The sequence below is a fragment of the Arabidopsis thaliana genome (assembly GCF_000001735.4).
Source record: "Arabidopsis thaliana chromosome 1 sequence".
In the NCBI taxonomy this organism is placed as follows: domain Eukaryota; kingdom Viridiplantae; phylum Streptophyta; class Magnoliopsida; order Brassicales; family Brassicaceae; genus Arabidopsis; species Arabidopsis thaliana.
This window is the reverse complement of record NC_003070.9, coordinates 21,779,170-21,802,837: the sequence shown is the minus strand read 5'-3', so window position 1 is coordinate 21,802,837 and position 23,668 is coordinate 21,779,170. Positions and strand designations below refer to the sequence as shown.

At 36.3% G+C, this 23,668-nt stretch overlaps 2 protein-coding genes, 1 non-coding gene and 1 pseudogene across 6 annotated transcripts; 1 reads left to right on the top strand and 3 right to left on the bottom strand.

The window, feature by feature from the left end:
- Positions 1-1,175: 1,175 nt before the first annotated feature.
- Positions 1,176-5,744, top strand: AT1G58889 (annotated as a pseudogene; the record flags this gene model as incomplete). Its single annotated transcript has 1 exon — positions 1,176-5,744.
- Positions 5,745-5,787: 43 nt separating this feature from the next.
- On the bottom strand, positions 5,788-11,150 carry AT1G58848 (Disease resistance protein (CC-NBS-LRR class) family). 2 transcript variants are annotated; one of them, NM_148606.3, is made up of 6 exons: positions 10,957-11,150; positions 9,822-10,706; positions 9,597-9,743; positions 7,244-9,508; positions 7,005-7,132; positions 5,788-6,230 (listed from the first exon to the last, which is right to left on the bottom strand). In NM_148606.3, the coding sequence occupies exons 2-4, from the start codon at positions 10,696-10,698 to the stop codon at positions 7,383-7,385; spliced, it is 3,150 nt and encodes a 1,049-aa protein (NP_683447.2). In that variant the 5' UTR covers positions 10,699-10,706; positions 10,957-11,150; the 3' UTR covers positions 5,788-6,230; positions 7,005-7,132; positions 7,244-7,382. The 2 variants fall into 2 exon arrangements, with proteins under 2 accessions (NP_683447.2, NP_001031207.1); NM_001036130.2 differs by lacking the exon at positions 5,788-6,230 and adding an exon at positions 6,388-6,620.
- Positions 11,151-15,968: 4,818 nt separating this feature from the next.
- Positions 15,969-18,193, bottom strand: AT1G58808. The gene is made up of 2 exons (NR_143587.1): positions 17,311-18,193; positions 15,969-16,848 (listed from the first exon to the last, which is right to left on the bottom strand). It is a non-coding gene; the product is annotated as an other RNA (non-coding RNA).
- A 63-nt stretch (positions 18,194-18,256) lies between these two features.
- On the bottom strand, positions 18,257-22,762 carry AT1G58807 (Disease resistance protein (CC-NBS-LRR class) family). 2 transcript variants are annotated; one of them, NM_001124043.2, is made up of 5 exons: positions 22,523-22,762; positions 21,388-22,272; positions 21,163-21,309; positions 19,549-21,074; positions 18,257-19,460 (listed from the first exon to the last, which is right to left on the bottom strand). In NM_001124043.2, exons 2-5 carry the CDS (start codon positions 22,262-22,264, stop codon positions 19,443-19,445), a joined length of 2,568 nt encoding a protein of 855 aa, NP_001117515.1. In that variant the 5' UTR covers positions 22,265-22,272; positions 22,523-22,762; the 3' UTR covers positions 18,257-19,442. The 2 variants fall into 2 exon arrangements, with proteins under 2 accessions (NP_001117515.1, NP_683446.1); NM_148605.4 differs by having other exon boundaries at positions 18,257-21,074.
- Positions 22,763-23,668: the final 906 nt, after the last annotated feature.

Here is a 23,668-nt window from a genome sequence, read left to right as displayed (position 1 = left end):
AATTCATATCTTTTAGATGATAAAACTAAGACCACTTCCAAGGATGCATTTTTTTTTGTGGGGTCCAATAGTGTATTTTAAAGGAGGGCTATTAACTTAATTAAAAACTATTAAAAATAAATTTAAACTGTAAATTAATTGAAAAACCGGTTCTAAAATAATAATTTATAGATTCCCTGTCGTGACAGCATTTGGTTACTTGATGATTTTTTTGGTTGATGAATTTTTAACAGAGTAATTGTTTTTAATATATTTATGATTTACAAATCTGTATTTATATGTTTTTTCTTATCATATAGTATGTTTAAAATTTCATGTCATGCAATTGATTATTTTCTCTTCTGTTTTTCTGTTTCACCAAAAAGTATATTTCTGTTTCTTCGAATTCTTTCTCTTTATTTATTTGCTTCCATGATTGTGATACTTTCTTCTTTGACTTTTTTTCTTTGTCTTTCTTTTTGTACATAAATGTAAAATATATTCAAACAAAAGCCTTTGTTGTTGTTGTTTGATAACTTCTTCCTCCTTTTTATTTTTCAAAAAAACAAATACAAAAGCCTTTGTTCCAAAGAATGCATCCTTATTTAGAGAGTTTTGAACTTAAAACAGAGTGATAGAGAGAGAAAAAGTAGAGCTTCTCTACTTGTTATGGCCGAGCTTGGAAGCAGATGTGGAGGCCATCATCAAGCTTCCTCGAACCAAGTTGTTACATAAATGAGATTCTATTTCGGACCGTTCTGTCTATGGTGGATATGAGTGGCCGTGGAAGATCTCCATTTCGCCTTTTATCAAAGATATTACTTCATTGATTTCAAATATGGTACACAAAGTTATTATAGAAAAACTGTTACATAAGCAACATATACTGAAGCTGATAGACAACATATCATGGGACGACATGTCACTCCCACAAACCAAGCAAGATCAGCTCTTGTGCCAATAATGGCAAATACAACACTACCAACATCACTTAAGGATGGTAAAGACTTCATATTATCCGTTTGGTCTATTTTCTCTTCTTCTATGAGTGCTTAAGAAAAAAAGTTCAAATTGTCTTCTGAGTTCCCTCAAAGCGCAGGACGTATTTATTAAGGATATCAATCATCTCCTTGATTGATTCCAATCATATCTTCCATGTTTGTAATATTGTATATACTCACATTGATTATAAGTGTGCTCAGCAAGTCTCTCTTGTGTATATATATTGTAAATCGTTGAATGGAATAAATCAATCACTTCTATAAACCTTTATATGGTATCAGACGCCTAGATCCAAAATAATAAAAAAAATTCGATCTTCTTATTTCTTCTTCGTCTCTCCTTCAATGGCTGCCCACGCTGAAGAACTCGTTCTCAACAACACAAGTATCCTTAACGTTAACATGAGTAACGTTACCAAACTCACCAGCACTAACTACCTCATGTGGAGCCGCCAGGTTCATGCGCTCTTCGATGGGTATGAACTCGCTGGTTTTCTCGATGGCTCTACAACCATGCCGCCTGCGACCATTGGCACAGATGCGGCTCCCCGTGTCAATCCCGACTACACTCGCTGGAAAAGACAAGACAAGCTCATCTACAGTGCCGTTCTTGGAGCCATCTCCATGTCGGTTCAACCGGCGGTGTCAAGAGCCACTACCGCTGCTCAGATCTGGGAGACTCTCCGCAAGATCTACGCCAACCCAAGCTATGGCCATGTCACTCAACTTCGGACGCAACTAAAACAATGGACGAAAGGTACCAAAACAATTGATGACTATATGCAAGGCTTGGTAACTCGTTTTGACCAGCTTGCACTCCTCGGGAAACCAATGGATCATGACGAACAAGTCGAGCGAGTGCTGGAAAACTTACCAGAGGAATACAAACCCGTCATAGACCAGATCGCTGCCAAAGATACTCCTCCCACTCTCACCGAGATCCATGAGCGCCTACTGAATCACGAAAGCAAAATCCTCGCCGTCAGCTCAGCCACTGTCATTCCAATCACCGCCAACGCCGTCTCTCATCGCAACACCACCACCACCAACAACAACAACAATGGCAACCGCAACAACCGTTATGATAACCGTAACAACAACAACAACTCAAAGCCGTGGCAACAGTCCTCCACGAATTTCCACCCAAACAATAACCAATCCAAACCATATTTGGGAAAGTGTCAAATTTGTGGCGTTCAAGGACATAGCGCCAAACGATGTTCTCAACTTCAACATTTTCTGTCCAGTGTCAATTCACAGCAACCACCATCTCCGTTCACTCCGTGGCAGCCCAGAGCAAATCTCGCACTTGGCTCTCCTTACTCCTCCAACAACTGGCTTCTCGATAGTGGCGCTACACATCATATCACATCCGACTTCAACAATTTGTCTCTTCATCAGCCCTATACTGGTGGTGACGATGTGATGGTTGCTGATGGGTCTACTATCCCCATATCACATACTGGTTCTACTTCTCTATCCACAAAATCTCGTCCCTTAAATTTACACAACATTTTATATGTTCCTAATATACACAAGAATTTAATTTCTGTGTATCGCTTATGCAATGCTAATGGTGTCTCTGTCGAATTCTTTCCGGCATCCTTTCAGGTGAAGGATCTCAACACGGGGGTCCCATTACTCCAAGGCAAAACTAAGGATGAGTTGTATGAGTGGCCCATAGCATCGTCTCAACCGGTCTCTCTGTTTGCGTCTCCAAGCTCGAAAGCTACTCATTCATCTTGGCATGCTCGTTTAGGCCATCCGGCTCCTTCAATTTTAAATTCTGTCATTTCAAATTATTCTCTCTCAGTGTTAAACCCATCTCACAAATTTCTCTCTTGCTCAGATTGCCTTATCAATAAAAGTAATAAAGTCCCTTTCTCTCAATCAACCATAAATTCGACCAGACCCCTTGAATACATTTATTCTGATGTTTGGAGCTCACCTATTCTTTCACATGATAATTATCGATACTATGTCATCTTTGTTGATCACTTTACCCGATATACTTGGCTCTATCCTTTAAAACAGAAATCTCAAGTTAAAGAGACGTTCATTACATTCAAAAATCTGCTGGAAAATCGTTTTCAGACACGGATTGGTACTTTTTATTCAGACAATGGTGGTGAGTTCGTCGCACTATGGGAATACTTCTCACAACATGGTATCTCGCATCTCACTTCTCCGCCACATACACCAGAACACAATGGGCTCTCCGAACGCAAACATCGTCACATTGTTGAAACCGGTCTCACCTTGCTATCTCACGCATCCATTCCGAAGACGTATTGGCCTTACGCATTTGCTGTAGCTGTTTACTTGATCAATCGACTACCAACACCTCTACTTCAGCTTGAGTCTCCGTTTCAGAAATTATTTGGCACATCACCAAATTACGATAAGCTCCGAGTTTTTGGATGCGCCTGTTATCCGTGGCTGAGACCTTACAATCAACACAAACTCGATGACAAATCTAGACAGTGTGTGTTTTTGGGTTACTCACTTACCCAAAGTGCTTATCTCTGTCTTCATCTTCAAACAAGCCGACTATACATCTCCAGACATGTCCGCTTTGATGAAAATTGCTTTCCCTTCTCCAATTATCTCGCGACTCTCTCTCCGGTACAAGAACAGCGTCGTGAATCATCTTGTGTTTGGTCCCCTCATACAACTCTTCCAACTCGCACTCCAGTTTTGCCGGCTCCCTCGTGTTCAGATCCTCACCACGCTGCCACACCACCGTCATCGCCGTCAGCTCCATTCCGCAACTCTCAGGTATCGTCTTCTAACCTTGACTCGTCTTTCTCCTCTTCTTTTCCATCTTCCCCTGAGCCCACTGCTCCAAGACAAAATGGACCGCAACCCACGACCCAGCCAACCCAAACACAAACCCAAACACATTCCTCTCAAAACACATCACAAAATAACCCAACAAATGAAAGCCCATCACAATTAGCCCAATCATTGTCCACACCAGCCCAATCTTCTTCCTCTTCGCCAAGCCCGACAACCTCAGCTTCGTCATCTTCAACATCTCCGACTCCACCATCAATCCTGATACATCCACCTCCTCCGCTTGCTCAAATTGTTAACAACAACAACCAAGCTCCGCTCAATACTCATTCCATGGGCACCAGGGCCAAAGCTGGCATCATTAAACCAAATCCCAAGTATTCTCTAGCAGTTTCTTTGGCCGCTGAATCAGAACCACGAACAGCTATTCAAGCTCTCAAAGATGAACGATGGAGAAACGCCATGGGGTCCGAAATAAATGCACAAATTGGTAACCATACATGGGATCTTGTTCCGCCTCCACCAAGCCATGTAACGATTGTTGGCTGCCGTTGGATCTTCACCAAGAAATACAATTCCGATGGGTCTCTAAATCGATACAAGGCGCGTTTTGTGGCTAAAGGATATAATCAGCGACCTGGACTTGATTATGCAGAGACATTCAGCCCTGTAATCAAGTCAACTTCAATTCGAATTGTTCTGGGTGTTGCGGTTGATCGCTCATGGCCCATACGACAGCTAGACGTCAACAACGCCTTCCTTCAAGGGACACTCACAGACGATGTCTACATGTCACAGCCTCCAGGATTCATTGATAAGGATCGTCCTAATTATGTCTGCAAATTAAGGAAAGCTCTATATGGTTTGAAACAGGCTCCACGTGCCTGGTATGTTGAGCTACGGAATTATCTTCTCACCATTGGTTTTGTTAATTCGGTCTCTGATACGTCTCTCTTTGTTCTTCAACGGGGAAAATCAATTGTCTACATGCTTGTCTATGTTGATGACATTCTGATCACCGGCAATGACCCGACCTTACTTCACAACACTCTTGATAACCTATCTCAACGTTTTTCAGTCAAGGATCATGAGGAACTTCACTACTTTCTGGGAATCGAAGCAAAACGGGTGCCAACTGGTTTACATCTAAGTCAACGTCGCTACATTCTTGATCTGCTGGCTCGTACGAATATGATCACGGCAAAACCGGTGACAACCCCAATGGCTCCCTCACCAAAATTGTCGCTCTATTCGGGTACCAAACTAACAGATCCTACGGAGTACAGAGGCATTGTTGGCAGCCTCCAATATCTTGCATTTACCCGTCCTGACATATCTTATGCGGTCAACCGATTGTCACAGTTTATGCATATGCCTACAGAAGAACATTTGCAAGCCTTGAAGCGTATTCTTCGATATTTGGCTGGTACTCCAAATCATGGTATCTTTCTCAAGAAAGGTAATACTCTATCCTTGCACGCATATTCTGATGCTGACTGGGCAGGAGACAAAGATGATTATGTTTCAACAAATGGCTACATTGTTTATCTTGGTCACCATCCAATCTCTTGGTCATCTAAAAAGCAAAAAGGGGTTGTACGCTCATCAACCGAAGCTGAGTACAGGTCGGTAGCTAATACTTCTTCAGAAATGCAATGGATATGTTCCTTACTCACAGAGCTTGGTATTCGACTCACACGTCCACCAGTTATCTACTGCGATAATGTTGGCGCCACGTATCTCTGTGCAAATCCGGTGTTCCACTCTAGAATGAAGCACATCGCGATAGATTACCACTTCATCAGAAATCAGGTACAATCCGGAGCTCTTCGTGTGGTTCATGTCTCTACACACGACCAATTAGCGGACACTCTAACGAAGCCGTTGTCAAGAACAGCTTTTCAAAATTTCGCATCCAAGATTGGAGTTACAAGAGTCCCTCCATCTTGAGGGGGCGTATTAAGGATATCAATCATCTCCTTGATTGATTCCAATCATATCTTCCATGTTTGTAATATTGTATATACTCACATTGATTATAAGTGTGCTCAGCAAGTCTCTCTTGTGTATATATATTGTAAATCGTTGAATGGAATAAATCAATCACTTCTATAAACCTTTATAGTATTTAGGGTGTATGCACCTTCCAACTGGTCACCCTTCTTCGCCATGGCCATGTAGAACCCGAAACAAAATGCTACACGGCCTGCGTTTTGGATGCACCACTGTTTGAACCAGGCACCAACCTTCTCCCTCGTGTCCAAGCTCTTGAGATGGGTCGTTGGTGAATTGTTGACGGTATTCATCTCCGTTGGTCTCCCAACTGGGAAGTATTCCAGATAGGCCAACATCTCATCAAGAGTCTCCCAGTTATATCACCTCCGACGCTCTTAAAGATAGGCAACACCGCTTTCAAAAAGGTTCAGTAGCTTCGCCGCAACACTCCCATAAAGTCTGAATGATTATACAAAACACACACATTAAGACATCAATGCAAAGAGTTTAATGTGTATAAATAGGCAGATGACCAAGATTCACTTGGGAAGAGATTCGGACAAGGTAGCATCAACCTTATCAAATTCGTCTACAAAACAGAATTATGAAAAAAAGTCAATCAAATTCTCTCTGTTGATTAAACGATGAGCTTGAGAATTTCACATTGTGTCCGAATTTAGCAGACTAGTCTTAACTTAGGTTATGAACTTCTCTATTAACCCGTACAAATTCACCCATGCATAAAATTCAGATTCTTATTACACACCAAAAACAGATAGAGAATAAGAAAGTTGTCCACTTAGTACACAGCAAAGCTTCAAAAGCTAGACACCTTTTCACCTCGACTCTCTGCATGTAAGGAAGTAATATGAAATTTCAACAGAGTTTTTAGTAAGAAACCAAGATCATCTACAACTACAGTAAAAGGCACAGTATGAGCTAAACAAAACTTGCAACTTTGCAGGCTAGTGTTCTTGACTTCAGAAATAAGATTATGAGAGTTAGTTGAGTAAGTCACTATGTCATCTCTTACCCATTTCTGCAATTGTTCTTCAACCTTATCACAAGGTATTACTACTAACATTCAGGTTATGAATATTGTCTAATATAGTTTTATATGACTTCCATGAAAGAAATAGACCTTGAACTGAAGACACTATATAGGACTTTGTAAGAGTAACGAGAGAAATGACTATACTGGCATGCATCATAATGATCTGAAAGCTTACTCACATCATTTCTCCTATGAAAATGTTTTATCCATCAAAATGGTGTCCAACATTCTTCAGGGGTTCAACATCTCGTCGTGAAAAATAAGGTGTCTTGTTTGATTAGCTTCCTACCTGCAACTATCTTCCGACCTGCAAAATGTTCTTGTTTGGTGATTCTAAGCAGAAAGAACATGATTATTCAGGTCTCTTGTTTGATAAGCTTTTCTTTGAAATTTTTAAAGTCAATGATCATGAGATTACCTGATTTTGGGTGGAAACAGAGGCTTATGATTACATATCTCGTCAAGGATAGTCACAGTTAGACAATTCATCGAACACCATCAATGCAGCTCTTTATGTGTACATATATATACATAGTCTGTGATTGCTGAGAGCATTCCTAGTAGAATTCAACAGAAGGAATGTGTTGGACTTTGTAATAATCTTCTCCTCCTTTCGACAATCTCTTCTTCCATCTCTTTGGTACAGTCAAATTCTTTAATGAATAGATAAATCGCAACCCATCAGGCAGCTGCTTTAACTTTGGACAATTCCAAATTCTTAGAGTATGAAGAAGTGGCATGGAGCCATCCTCTACTATCCACTCTTCCCATTCCTCTAGCTCATTTAACTCAAGATTCTGCAATTGTGGAAACCCATTAGGAAGCTTCTTTAACTTTGGACACCGACGAATTTCCAGAGTATGAAGCTGTGGCATGGAGCCATCCTCTACTATCCACTCTTCCAACCCATCTAGTTCAGATAATTTTAGCTTGTGCAGTTGAGGAAACCCACTGCCAGCGCAAACCATTATCCTCCCACTGAAAGATCTAAACAATAATTGAAGCTCTTTCAAGTGAACCAATCTCTCTAGAGTCGGCATTGGATCCTCCTCCAAACAACAAAAAAATAGAGATATGGATGTAAGGTGAGAAGGAAGGTGTTCATCAGGAAGCTGCTTTAATTTTCGACAATCCCGAATATCGAGAGTATGAAGAACTGGCATGGAGCTTTCTTCTACTTTCCAATCTTCCCATTCCTCTAGTCCTTTTATTGAAAGCTTCTGCAATTGAGGAAACCCACCGCTCGAGCAAACCATTTCCTTTCCACTGAAAGATTTACGCCTTAATTCAAGCTCTTTCAACTGATGCAACTTCTCTAGAATCGGCATGGGATCCTCTTCCAACCGACAATGTTGTAGATATAAGGTTGTAAGGTGAGAAGGGAAGTGTTGTTCTTTAGAAAGCCTAGGCATATACAGTTTCAACGTTAGCGTTTTGAGATAAACGAAATCAAATACGATTCCCGCTTCCTTCGTCCTCATCTCAGAACCAAGATCAGTTATTGTAAGGCTTTCGAGGTATTTCAATCCGCCTATAGATGCAGCTAGAGTTTCTAGACTCGTCTCCTTACGTAATTCGATGGTGAGCGTTCTCAGCCTGACCATACCACGAAGATCCTCCAAGCTGCAATTCTTTGTTGAGAAATTTTTCAAAGTCTCCAATTTTACTAGATTACTCAATTCTAGTTTTGTCTTCCTCCCCATATCTTTTGGTAACGCAAGGTATCTCAGTTGTTGCATCTCCTTCAAGACATTGGGCACCAATGTAGATCCGGAGACTAAAATGACTAAATTCAGATAGATCAACAACTTCAGATTTCCTAGTGAATAAGGTATATGAGTTACCTCAGCATGCTTTAAGTTCAAGTATCTTAAGTGGATGAGCTGTCCAATGGAAGAAGCTAACTTCCCTCCTTTCAACTTGGCTCTATGGATATCTAATACCCTCAGTAGTTCTAACCTTATAAAGCTTGAACCTAACAGCATCCAACTCCAACCTCCCCAAAACATATAAGTATTGGCAACAACCACGAGAGATCGAAGTTTTGGATCGTTTATATCTTTCTCAACATCTAATGTAATAGGATATTGGTAGACAAGCCTGCGAGATGTGACAATAGACAGAGAGTTTCCAGTTGAAGTGCGGCTACTGGTAATCTGTAGGAAGTTCTCTTCTTTGGCTTTTAACAAACAAACTTCTCTCATCATGTCATGCAAATGACAAGTTTCAAATCTCGAAGTCTTTACATCTCTTTCGGAAATGACCATATTCCTCCTCACCAGCTCCTCTATGTAGACATCTCCAACATCTCGAATGATTTCTCCATCGTAATGCCTAGGTTGGAATATTCCTTCTGCAGCCCAGTAATATGACAAATTCTTTACGTTTATCTCATAATCATCTGGAAAATGGGCCAAGTAGAGGAAACAATGCTTCAAATAACTTGGCAATTCTTCAAAGCTTAGAGACAATACATAGTTACATGTATTGTTGTTGTCGTCATTAAAGTTAGTTCTTCCTCCCACGAGATGAGATCCAATATTCTCAGATAATCTTCTCCAATCATGCGATGTGTATTTTTCAGCTAACATACCTCCTAACACTCTGATGGCCAATGGTAACCCTCCACAGTGTTTGATCATTAGCTTACCCAACTCTTCCTTTTCCTCATCAATCTTAAATTCTGCACAACGTTATCAATATGTCAAAATCGTTTTACAAGTAGACTACAAAACCAAGATACTAACAAGATAGAGATGCATTAAAAGTACCAGCTGCATCTTTCATAGGAAGGGCTATCCTCTGAAAAAGTGTCCAACTGTCTTCAGTGGTTAGGCATTCTGGTTTAAAGTTGATATATGATGTATTTCTACGCATGGCGACACTCTCGTTTCGAGAAGTAAGCAACACTTTCCAACCTGTCAAAAACAAACACAAAGAGTTAGCTAGTTTATTGAGTATGACCACTGGCTAGTGTGTGTACCATAAGAGGTAACCTTTGGTCGGTGGAAATATTGGCTTGATTAGTTCCCAATCTTCTTTTTCCCATATGTCATCGAGGACAATTAATGACTTAGACGTTTCCAACAATCGAATTAGTTCACCTTGGAGTGTATCTTGTGTCATCTCCATGATTTTCTTTTCTTCCTCTTTGGGTTTGAGGTCCCTCAAGATCTTTTGCCATACATTCATTCGGGTAAAATCTTGTGAAACACACACCCATGAGAGCCCATCAAACTGATGTTTAACATCCTCATGGTTAAAAACCTGTTTAGCAAGTGTGGTTTTACCTAGACCACCCATCCCGGTTATGGAAACCACTTGAACGTTTGCTTCGTCCACCAAATATCCAACCAATTTCTTAACATTTGCTTCCAACCCCACAAAATCGCTATCGTCGTCCTTAGAAAATCTTGGTCGCATCTCCCTTTGTTTATCACCTTGAGGTTGCTTATACCCACCATCAACGATAGCTTGTTGCACTCCAAAACTCTGCATATCTCGGATCACCTTGGAGATCCTATTACTTAAGCCTCCGATACCTAATGCATATCTCCTTCGATCTGGAATAATGCAAGCAAGTCTTCTGATACTCTTCTTGATACCACTTGTTTTTCCCAGGTTTTGCTCAAGAACAAATGTTTCGATTGTATCCTCTCCATCATAGATAATTTCCTTGATCTCTTCAACACAGTTTTTCACCACCGCACTTGTATGTTTCTTTGCATCTGCATCTTTCAGAAAAGAGCTTAACAAGTTTAGATCCCTTTTTAGTTCAGTTACTTGATCTTCGACTCCCTGAAATAGCTCGCATTCTTGACTCAGTAGGTTCCACAGGTTTTGTATACCAAACGAAATAAGTTCCCCAGCCATAATGCTTCCTGCTTAAGTAAGTAGTATATATGAAAATATGAATCAAGCTACGAAATATTGATGATCATGCATTATCATTAATAGTGATATCTAATCAGTTAGAAAAATATATTCAAGCTTTGTCTCTTGAGTCTTGACACACCTAGGTCTATCCAGGATATGGACAAAGTTTAACTGTTACTACTCGAAAGATTTAGAGAAACAAATAGAGATATCTTTCACCGTAAACAAAGAAATTTGCTAAGAAAATGGACTAACCTCTTGATGGTTCCAAGGAATCTCCTCTAGTAAGAAGAGATTTGATTGATACCGCTAGACTTCTTGGGACTCCTCTCGTCGTCTTTGGATAAGCACACGAAAGTCTCTGGTTCAGACTTTCCAACTCCTCGTGATGGATTTCTTAAAAGGACAACTTCTTTGTATCCACCCATTTCCTATCTTACTTAGTCTTAGTCCTCGAGTTTTTGTGGTCAACAAAATACACAAACAGTATAAAGGAAAGTTTCTAGAAGGAGAAACAGAGTATTGACAAATAAAAAAAAGGTATTATTTACATCAAGATAATATAATACAAAGAGTTTACGTCCTCATGTTAGCCCCGACGCGTGGGTAAATTTAATATAATAAAATATATAAATATATCTAGTTTTTAATTAATTAATATACTTAATTGAAGGAGTTAAAATTATGGTATAAAAAATAAAGATGGAAAAAATTCTTGTAAAATTGGAAAATTATTGTAGTAGTGAACTATTACCGTGTAATCTAAAACATAATATGATGTCAAAATTGAAAATTTGATTTTGTAATTAGTTAAATGAATTACAATTATGCTAAAAAAAATTTCATCTCAAAATTGTAGTTTAATATAATAAAATATGACTAAAATCTCCATGAATAACCTTAAACTATGAATAATCTCAAAATTCTTATAAATAATTGTAGGCTTACAAAACAACGTTGTTTTCTTAACGGTGTGGGTGATTAGTTCAATTTCAAAACGCCTCTGATTTGGTATTGATTGTATAATTCCATTAATTTTGCCAATCCCATTAATTATGCCTGTTTTGTAATGATTTGATACGTATTAGTGTTTATGGGTTTTGTCTTTCTTTGATTCAATGTAAATTAAAATGTTACAATATAACAACTTGAAGAAAATATTAACACATGAATGCATATCATTGTATAAGCTCGATGCTCATTATAGGCTCTATACCACGTCATCCATGTCATTTCTATCGAACTGTAGTCTTGGTTTAGTCTGGTTAATCTCTACTTGCTTCATTATAAAATAAGTAAGCCATTAAACATATGAAGCATAATAAGCAAAATATGACGTAAAATCATCCTAATGTCAATTATGAACACATGCCTTGGGTTTAGAAGACAAATTACTTTATCTAAATTCATCAGTTGAATTACTTTTGGTCTTTTTTGTGAGATCTAAGAAAACTTTTTTGGTCTTAACTAAGAACTTATGTTTGAGTTTTTTACAACCAACTTTAAGTTTTTTATATGAGAAAGACATGAATTTTGATGAGTTTTTTTTTTTTTGTGGGACAAAACTTTTGGTAAATACTAAGGAGCTATTTTCCACAATTCTTTTGAAGAATTCTGATCAATCTCTAAAGCCTTTTCAAATCAAATCAGAGAAATAAAACTAAACTTTAAGTTTGTAAGTGTTACTAAATCGTTGTAATGTTGCACATATCCTCGAACAATTTTGTCTCTTTGATTTCCATTTCATTACTTCTCGCTTTGGTATTATCACATCCTTCTCCAAAAAGTTTCCTAATATCACTGCCATGATCTTGGATTACATCTAAGTGTAGAGTATGTTCGTCCCAAAAATTTGAATCAAACCCTACAAATAAAACAAAAACTAAAGACATAAGTTGGGATGAACAAAATAGATTTTATAAAATGAAAACGTCAAATAAATAGTAGACACTTATCATTGGTTCCAAAAACTTAGACTGAGGACACTTCCTAGACAATAAAAACTTAGAGAGATAAATAATCATTGGATCGGAGCTTGAAATAACAATATTGTATGAAGAACAAATAAACTTCTGATACGTATAAGCTTTGATTTGAATAGTTGAATATCATACCTCATATGCGTGTATATAAACATGGTAACATGCATGCAACAAAAAACTGAGCTAACAAAAAAATGTGTATATCAAAATTATCAAGAAAGATAAATTAAACTACTATTAAAGATTCTCACGAAAAGTTGATGATTATTTGATGTATACACAGGGCCGTCATTGAGGACAGCAATATGAAGCAATGGTATGTGACTTCCAATTTTTTTACAGCAAAAATATTTGAAAATAGGCCTCAAAATTATTTAGTTTCAAAAGTCCCCAAAGTTTTATAATAACCCAAAAAAAAACAAATTGTTGCTTTGACCTCCAAATATTTTGGACGGGCCACTTGTATACGTTAACTAAACATCGTATGAATTCAATTCAACCCTTGAAACTTTGAAAATGGTAATAGACAGAAAATTTACCACTCGCAATGGTAATAAAATTTGTTGGAAAATTGACATTCCTTGTACTTCTATGTTTCCCTCTTTCTCTGTTTCTCACAGCTTCATTGTTAAAACGGAGAACTGTTAGTTCATATGATCAGCGAGAAGAACTCTACAAAACAAAAGATAAAACAAAACTAAAATCTTCCATGACATCCAAACGAACAAATGTTATCTCTTAAAATACCAAAACAAAACACAAGTTACGTAGATTATGTAGCGCCATAACTTTAACCAAACGAAAGAGTAAATTTTTTTATAAAAAAAATCAATCTTGATATAGTAAAGGTTTCACATTTATACTAATCTCAGAACATGTGATCTCTATAGTTTACGTGAAGAATTAATATTCATTCCAAGTGAAAGAAAAATATTATAATCTTGCGTGTTTCAACTATATCATCATATAACGGGTAACCAAAATAAATTTAGAAAATCATATCTTGTGAACATGTAAAACTAAAGAGTCTATGGTAAAACTGTTGAGGAAGTTTATCATTAAGTTTGATTTACTACACAACTGTTGAATGTCTTATGAACCTGAAATGATAATTTCTCATGTAACAATGTGAGAAAGCTAGTGTAAGTGAAACAAAATGATCACACTTACGTGACAATGTGAGAAGGATATTGTAACTATAACCGACCTCACATTGAAACAACTATACTTGTCTCGCAAATAAGATGATAACATCAATACTCTTTGATTTTACCTCATCCACGTTCACTATATAAATCATATATATGAAAGTTGGTCAACTCTCTCCATATGAATGACACATCATCACACAAGAAAATCACATTTGTCATTCAATATTTTTTAAATTAAAAAATTAATAAAATTAAATAAGTAAATTAAATGTATCATCATTCCTACTCTTAATTGAATTAAAAGACGATCATTTCTCTAATATTGATATATGCAATGCTAGAAGATTCAAAAGTGTTGACTTAAATGACATTCAATCATGCGAATACTTTTGAGATTTTGTTGAGTTGATGTCAATCCAAACTTTAACATGAGCTTATCACAATTTGTTGAAGTACATAAAACAAGAAATTGGTTTATTCATAATCGAGTTAGGCAAATTTTAAACCACACAAGTAACATAATTACACATATTTGTATCAAAATATCATATATTGTTATTATATGTATTCATGATAGTGAAAATATATTAAAATCTTATAAATAATCAGCTTTTTACATGAAAATATGTAAATTGATATTTTGAGTTACAAATGAATCTAACCATAAAAATTGTAATTACATATTTATGGATCTAATTTTATTAACAATACAATAATAAACAAAGAATAAACATAAATTAGCAAAAAAAAACAATCAATATAAATACTATTTTCAAAACAAACCCACGCATAGCGTGGGTATTCATTTAGTAATAATAATAATAAAAGATTACATCATAACTTTACTATTCAAAATCTCAATAAATTATAAAAATTACAGAAATGATTGATGGAGCAGACAATGTTTGATGGAGATGAAAGATTTATTTTGATGTTGTTTTGTTCCAGCGAATTTGGTTCCGGTTTCCCATGAGCTTCCTTCCATTTTTTCGCTCGCAAGGAAACTAAAAGAGTGACGCTTTTGGGTGTAGAAAGCCTAACCAAAGTTTAACCATAGGTTTGATGCAAATGCAAAGATTTTTTTTTTTGATAAAACTACCCTAGAAATATAATGTCATTCTTTTATAAGCTTTGTGCTCAAGAACTTCCATCTATCTTTAGCTACCAAACAAACTGGTCAAAAAGATTCTTATTTCCAATAAATTTTGAATCGAAAAAGTTGGCATTAACATTTTGATGTTAGAGAACCTTAGAAAAGTCACCAAGAAAACAAACCCATAAGCAGAAAACCTTCCAATCTCTAAAATATTGAAATAACTGAATCCGGAGAAAGAAACTTTCTTACATACCTTATACTTATCGAAATACAAATTATAATTTATACAAATGAATATTATAAATAATAAGATTTTCCACTCTCAACTCAAGTCTCATACTATGTACCATATTAATAGTGGTGGAAGTAAATGGGAAAATGAAAACAATTACTCCTTCTAAAGTAACGGACAATGAAGAATAATGCAATCAATACACTTAATGTCCAATTAAATTGCAATTGTTTGATTAGCAAATAAGTTAGAATTATGAATATAAGAATACGTTTAATTTGAAAGAAAAGTTGAGACAAATTTCAAGAGAGAAATTAGAAAAAATTAGAGATGTCTTTTATATGAATCTTTAAATAATATGTAAGATAGAAAAATTAGGAAAAAGATTAATTATAAAATAGGCCAAGTGTACTAATGTTGTGAGGATTTAAAATTTTACTAATTCATATGTGATAATAAGAAGATATTATTTTTAACTAAAAATATTAGAAGACAAAAATCAATTTAAAAATATATCCGAAATGGATAAATATGATTTTTTGGAATTAAATACTAAAAAGAAGATATAAATTGGAAGAAACAAAGTAATAAATGGAAGAAGACAAGTGTCACCAAAATAAAGTGCCAAATGTAGCAATGTTAGGAAAAGTTAGGAAAAAACCTTCTCTTATTATATAAGATGTCAACTAGTTTTGAATAAAACATAGAAATTGTTCTCCTGAAAATGTAAAAAGAAAAGGTTGTGATATAGAGACACGGTCATCAAAAATTATCAAAATTTCTCCAAACTCAAAATTATGTATTTCAGGAAATTTGTTTTTATTAATGTTGATTATAAAAATCGAATTATATCGATTCAGGTGTACAAAGTTATTATAGAAACTTTTGGAATGCAAACTATTACGTAAGCAAAATATATTGAAACCGATAGACAAACTCTCTATGAGTGTCCACCTTGGCTTTGAGTTTAAGATTTTAGTTCGTGGATTCACGCTTACTTTTTTCAGTTCTTGGTAGACTTGAGCATCTCCGATACATTTTGGAAATTGCTCACTGTATCAACTTTAGAAACTTGCACCAGCCCTTCTCTGATGTTTCCCATCCTCCACATCCCTGATTTTCAAGTGATATTTAACCATCAGGCTAACTTTGAAACTTGGTTTTCTACTGTATACCCCTTTGCAGCCACATCCCATGTATTAATCTAATGCAACAACTAGATTCTTAAGTGAGGGATACTGAGAACTTTACATTTAACTGTACATAAATAATTAACATTTATATTTATTTTAGTCTAGGAAACATATCAAGTAAAGGGAATCTTATGAATTGATACAAGTGAAAATTGTAGGAAACTGTTAGAGGTTGCATAGTTCTAGAAGAATCTAGGTTGATCGATCCCCTTTCTTCTTCAGCATCTCCAGGTACGTTTTCATGATCTTCTTGTCTGATTCGTAATAGGCTTCCATTCTCTCCAAAGGTCTCATATCAAGATCAATGAAATGTACCTACCGAAAATGAAACAATTCAACAAAAGCAAAGATTTAATATCTAAAAATAAGAAAAAGAGATGAGACTAACGAAAGTGGGAGAGGATCCAGAGTAAGCGAGAACCAAATTCACAACTCCTTCGCTTCTATATGACCAATCAAGTGCATCTTTTGTTTCAAAAACAATCTCCTCCATCTGAACACAACACCCAACAACACAAAATATTAACAATTAGAACGTATTGTACACAGTGCTGATTGTACATAGCATCAAAACGTAAATCTTGAGCAATGACCAAATCGTAAACAAGGTAGGTAAACAAACTTCGATTTCTAAAACAATGTAACTAGCCAATATAAAAATGATTAAGAAATTGCAATAACTCAAAAAGAAGCTACTGCCTACTGCTATGTAGTTACAAATGGCATCGAAGAACTATAAATCTATAGTGTTAGGAATTTAACAGAAACTTACTAGACTTGGATGTGTTCAAGGAAATATGGTATAGTTGAAGAACTTTAGTTAAGAGTAGTCAGGCTTGGTTAAGCTAAGGCGGAACTTGTGAACTATGAGATGCCTCACGTCCCCATTATCACTCAATTCACCGTAAACAAAGACACATGCTAAGAATTAAGGGAAGAAAATAAAATGACTAACCTTTTGAATCTTGATGGCGCCAAGAACTCTCCTCTCGATCGTCGACGTTTAGGAAGAAGAGAGATGCTTTGATTTTATGATTATGAGGACTCTTCTTGGGTGAAGCATCTAAGTAACTCTCTGCGTCAACAACTCTCCATGTTTTCGTCTTTCTTTAAACAATAAACTCCTTTTGGAGTCATCGTGCTACCAAATTATTAATAAGGGTCTCTTATAATAATAATGTTATAGCTTGGAATATTTCTTATACTAACAATTTCAAGTACTATTGGGTTTTATGAAAAGACAACTACTTCTAATCTACCCATTTTTTAATTTTACCTTAATAGCTTTCTTAATTTCAATTTACCTGATTCGTTTCGTCTTCTTCCTCCAACTTGTCTATGATACATTTCTTGGAAATAATTGTAACCTTTACAAAATCAAATTCATATCTTTTAGATGATAAAACTAAGACCACTTCCAAGGATGTATTTTTTTTGTGGGGTCCAATAGTGTATTTTAAAGAGGGCTATTAACTTAATTAAAAACTATTAAAAATAAATTTAAACTGTAAATTAATTGAAAAACCGGTTCTGAAATAATAATTTAAAGATTCCCGGTCGTGACAGCGTTTGGTTAGTTGATGATTTTTTTGGTTGGTGAATTTTTAACAGAGTAATTGCTTTTAATATATTTATGATTTACAAATCTGTATTTTATATGTTTTTTCTTATCATATAGTATGTTTAAAATTTCATGTCATGCAATTGATTATTTTCTCTTCTGTTTTTCTGTTTCAGCAAAAAGTGTATTTCTGTTTCTTCGAATTCTTTTTCTTTATTTCTTTGCTTCCATGATTGTGATACTTTCTTCTTTGACTTTTTTTCTTTGTCTTTCTTTTTGTACATAAATGTAAAATATATTCAAACAAAAGCCTTTGTTGTTGTTGTTTGATAACTTCTTCCTCCTTTTTATTTTTCAAAAAAACAAATACAAAAGCCTTTGTTCCAAAGAATGCATCCTTATTTAGAGAGTTTTGAACTTAAAACAGAGTGACAGAGAGAGAAAAAGCAGAGCTTCTCTACTTGTTATGGCCGAGCTTGGAAGCAGATGTGGAGGCCATCATCAAGCTTCCTCGAATCAAGTTGTTACATAAATGAGATTCTATTTCTGACCGTTCTGTCTATGGTGGATATGAGTGGCCGTGGAAGATCTCCATTTCGCCTTTTATCAAAGATATTACTTCATTGATTTCAAATATGGTACACAAAGTTATTATAGAAAAACTGTTACATAAGCAACATATACTGAAGCTGATAGACAACATATCATGGGACGACATGTCACTCCCACAAACCAAGCAAGATCAGCTCTTGTGCCAATAATGGCAAATACAACACTACCAACATCACTTAAGGATGGTAAAGACTTCATATTATCCGTTTGGTCTCTTTGCTCTTCTTCTATGAGTGCTAAAGAAAAAAGTTCAAATTGTGTCTTCTGAGTTCCCTCAAAGCGTAGGACGTCTTTAGGGTGTATGCACCTTCCAACTGGTCACCCTTCTTCGCCATGGCCATGTAGAACCCGAAACAAAAATCTACATGGCTTGCGTTTTGGATGCACCACTGTTTGATCCAGGCAACAACCTTCTCCCTCGTGTCCAAGCTCTTGAGATGGGTCGTAGGTGCGTTGTTGACGGTGTTAATCTCCGTTGGTCTCCCAACTGGGAAGAATTCCAGATAGGCCAACATCTCATCTCATCAAGAGTCTCCCAGTTATATCACCTCCGACGCTCCTAAAGATATGCAACACCCTATGGTAGAATTCAACAGAAGGAATGTGTTGGACTTTGTAATATTCTTCTCCTCCTTCCGACAATCTCTCCTTCCATCTTTCTGATATCTTCAAATTCTTTAATGAATAGATAAATTGCAGCCCATCCGGAAGCTTCTTTAACTTTGGACAATCATCGATATAGAGAGTATGAAGAAAGGGCATAGAGCCTTGTTCTACTATCCACTCTTCCCATTCCTCTAGCCGATATATTGAAAGCTTCTGCAATTGAGGAAACCCACCGCCCGAGCAAACCATTATCCTCCCACTGAAAGTTCTAAACCCTAATTGAAGCTCTTTCAAGTAAACCAATCTCCCTAGAGTCGGCAATGGATCTTTCTCCAAACAACAAAAAAATAGAGATATGGATGTAAGGTGAGAAGGAAGGTGTTCATCAGGAAGCTGCTTTAATTTTCGACATACCTGAATATCGAGAGTACGAAGAAGTGGCATGGAGCTTTCTTCTACTTTCCAATCTTCCCATTCCTCTAGTTTCAGTAATGAAAGCCTTTGCAATTGAGGAAACCCACCGCTCGAGCAAACCATTTTCTTTCCACTGAAAGATTCAAACCCTAATTCAAGCTCTTTCAACTGTAGCAACTTCTCTAGAATCGGCATGGGATCCTCTTCCAACCGACAACTTTCTAGATATAAGGTTGTAAGGTGAGAAGGGAAGTGTTGTTCTGTAGAAAGCCTAGGCATATACAGTTTCAACCATAGCCTTTTGAGATGAACGAAATCAAATACGATTCCCGCTTCCTTCGTCCTCATCTCAGAACCGTGATCATATATTTCAAGTTTTTCCAGGTATTTCAATCCACCTATAGATGCAGCTAGAGTTTCTAGACTCGTCTCCTCAATTAATTTGATGTTGAGCGTGCTCAGCCTGACCATACCACAAAGATCCTCCAAGCTGCTATTCTCTGTTGAGAAATTCTCTAAAGTCTCCAATTTTACTAGATTACTCAATTCTAGTTTTGTCTTCCTCCCCATATCAGATGGTAACGCAAGGTATCTCAGTTCTTGCATCCCCATCAAGACATTGGGCACAAATGTAGATCTTCCGAATGAAGCTAAATTCAGATAGATCAACAACTTCAGATTTCCTAGTGAGTAAGGTATATGAGTTACCTCTGCATACTCTAAGCTCAAGTATCTTAAGTGGATGAGCTTTCCAATGCAAGAAGCTAACTTCCCTCCTTTAATCTTCACTTCAATAAGATCTAACACCCTCAGAAGTTCTAACCTTGTAAAGCTTGAACCTGCCAGGTTCCAACTTCCCAAGGTAACAACCACGAGAGCTCGAAGTTTTGGATTGTTTATATCTTTCTCAACATGTAAAGTAGTAGGATATTGGTAGACAAACCTGCGAGATGTGACAGTAGACTGCAAGTTTGCAGTTGAAGGGCGGCTACTGGTAATTTGTAGGAAGTTTTCTTCTTTAGCTTTTAACAAACAAACTTCTCTCATCATGTCATGCAAATGACAAGTTTCAAATCTCGAAGTCTTTACATCTCTTTCGGAAATGACCATATTCCTCCTCACCAGCTCCTCTATGTAGACATCTCCAACATCTCGAATGGTCTCTCCATCGTAATGCCTAGGTTGGAATATTCCTTCTGCAGCCCAGTAATATGACAAGTTCTCTACCTTTATCTCATAATCTTCTGGAAAATGGGCCAAGTAGAGGAAACAATGCTTCAAATAACTTGGCAATTCTTCAAAGCTTAGAGACAATACATTGTTACATGTATTGTTGTTGTCGTCATTAAAGTTAGTTCTTCCTCCCACGAGATGAGATCCAATATTCTCAGATAATCTTCTCCAATCATGCGATGTGTATTTTTCAGCTAACATACCTCCTAACACTCTGATGGCCAATGGTAACCCTCCACAGTGTTTGATCATTAGCTTACCCAACTCTTCCTTTTCCTCATCAATCTTAAATTCTGCACAACGTTATCAATATGTCAAAATCGTTTTACAAGTAGACTACAAAACCAAGATACTAACAAGCCAGAGATGCATTAAAAGTACCAGCTGCATCTTTCATAGGAAGTGCTATCCTCTGAAAAAGTGTCCAACTGTCTTCAGTGGTTAGGCATTCTGGTTTAAAGTTGATATATGATGTATTTCTACGCATGGCGACACTCTCATTTCGAGAAGTAAGCAACACTTTCCAACCTGCCAAAAACAAACACAAAGAGTTAGCTAGCTTATTGAGTAAGACCAGTGGCTAGTGTGTGTACCATAAGAGGTAACCTTTGGTCGGTGGAAATATTGGCTTGATTAGTTCCCAATCTTCTTTTTCCCATATGTCATCGAGGACAATTAATGACTTAGACGTTTCCAACAATCGAATTAGTTCACCTTGGAGTGTATCTTGTGTCATCTCCATGATTTTCTTTTCTTCCTCTTTGGGTTTGAGGTCCCTCAAGATCTTTTGCCATACATTCATTCGGGTAAAATCTTGTGAAACACACACCCATGAGAGCCCATCAAACTGATGTTTAACATCCTCATGGTTAAAAACCTGTTTAGCAAGTGTGGTTTTACCTAGACCACCCATACCGGTTATGGAAACCACTTGAACGTTTGCTTCGTCCACCAAATATCCAACCAATTTCTTAACATTTGCCTCCAACCCCACAAAATCGCTGTCGTCGTCCTTAGAAAATTTTTGTCGCATCTCCCTTTGTTTATCACCTTGAGGTTGCTTATACCCACCATCAACGATAGCTTGTTGCACTCCAAAACTCTGCATATCTCGGATCACCTTGGAGATCCTATTACTTAAGCCTCCGATACCTAATGCATATCTCCTCCGATCTGGAATAATGCAAGCAAGTCTTCTGATACTCTTCTTGATACCACTTGTTTTTCCCAGGTTTTGCTCAAGAACAAATGTTTCGATTGTATCCTCTCCATCATAGATAATTTCCTTGATCTCTTCAACACAGTTTTTCACCACCGCACTTGTATGTTTCTTTGCATTTGCATCTTTCAGAAAAGAGCTTAACATGTTTAGATCCCTTTTTAGTTCAGTTACTTGATCTTCGACTCCCTGAAATAGCTCGCATTCTTGACTCAGTAGGTTCCACAGGTTTTGTATACCAAACGAAATAAGTTCCCCAGCCATAATGCTTCCTGCTTAAGTAAGTAGTATATATGAAAATATGAATCAAGCTACGAAATATTGATGATCATGCATTATCATTAATAGTGATATCTAATCAGTTAGAAAAATATATTCAAGCTTTGTCTCTTGAGTCTTGACACACCTAGGTCTATCCAGGATATGGACAAAGTTTAACTGTTACTACTCGAAAGATTTAGAGAAACAAATAGAGATATCTTTCACCGTAAACAAAGAAATTTGCTAAGAAAATGGACTAACCTCTTGATGGTTCCAAGGAATCTCCTCAAGTAAGAAGAGATTTGATTGATACCGCTAGACTTCTTGGGACTCCTCTCGTCGTCTTTGGATAAGCACACGAAAGTCTCTGGTTCAGACTTTCCAACTTCTCGTGATGGATTTCTTAAAAGGACAACTTCTTTGTATCCACCCATTTCCTATCTTACTTAGTCTTAGTCCTCGAGTTTTTGTGGTCAACAAAATACACAAACAGTATAAAGGAAAGTTTCTAGAAGGAGAAACAGAGTATTGACAAATCAAAAAAAGGTATTATTTACATCAAGATAATATAATACAAAGAGTTTACGTCCTCATGTTAGCCCCGCGACGCGTTGGTAAATTTAATATAATAAAATATATAAATATATCTAGTTTTTAATTAATTAATATACTTAATTGAAGGAGTTAAAATTATGGTATAAAAAATAAAGATGGAAAAAATTCTTGTAAAATTGGAAAATTATTGTAGTAGTGAACTATTACCGTGTAATCTAAAACATAATATGATGTCAAAATTGAAAATTTGTTTTTGTAATTAGTTAAATGAATTACAATTATGCTAGAAAAAAATTCATCTCAAAATTGTAGTTTAATATAATAAAATATGACTAAAATCTCTATGAATAACCTTAAACTATGAATAATCTCAAAATTCTTATAAACAATTGTAGGCTTACAAAACAACGTTGTTTTCTTAACGGTGTGGGTGATTAGTTCAATTTCAAAACGCCTCTGATTTGGTATTGATTGTATAATTCCATTAATTTTGCCAATCCCATTAATTATGCCTGTTTTGTAATGATTTGATACGTATTAGTGTTTATGGGTTTTGTCTTTCTTTGATTCAATGTAAATTAAAATGTTACAATATAACAACTTGAAGAAAATATTAACACATGAATGCATATCATTGTATAAACTCGATGCTCATTATAGGCTCTATACCACGTCATCCATGTCATTTCTATCGAACTGTAGTCTTGGTTTAGTCTGGTTAATCTCTACTTGCTTCATTATAAAATAAGTAAGCCATTAAACATATGAAGCATAATAAGCAAAATATGACGTAAAATCATCCTAATGTCAATTATGAACACTTGCCTTGGGTTTAGAAGACAAATTACTTTA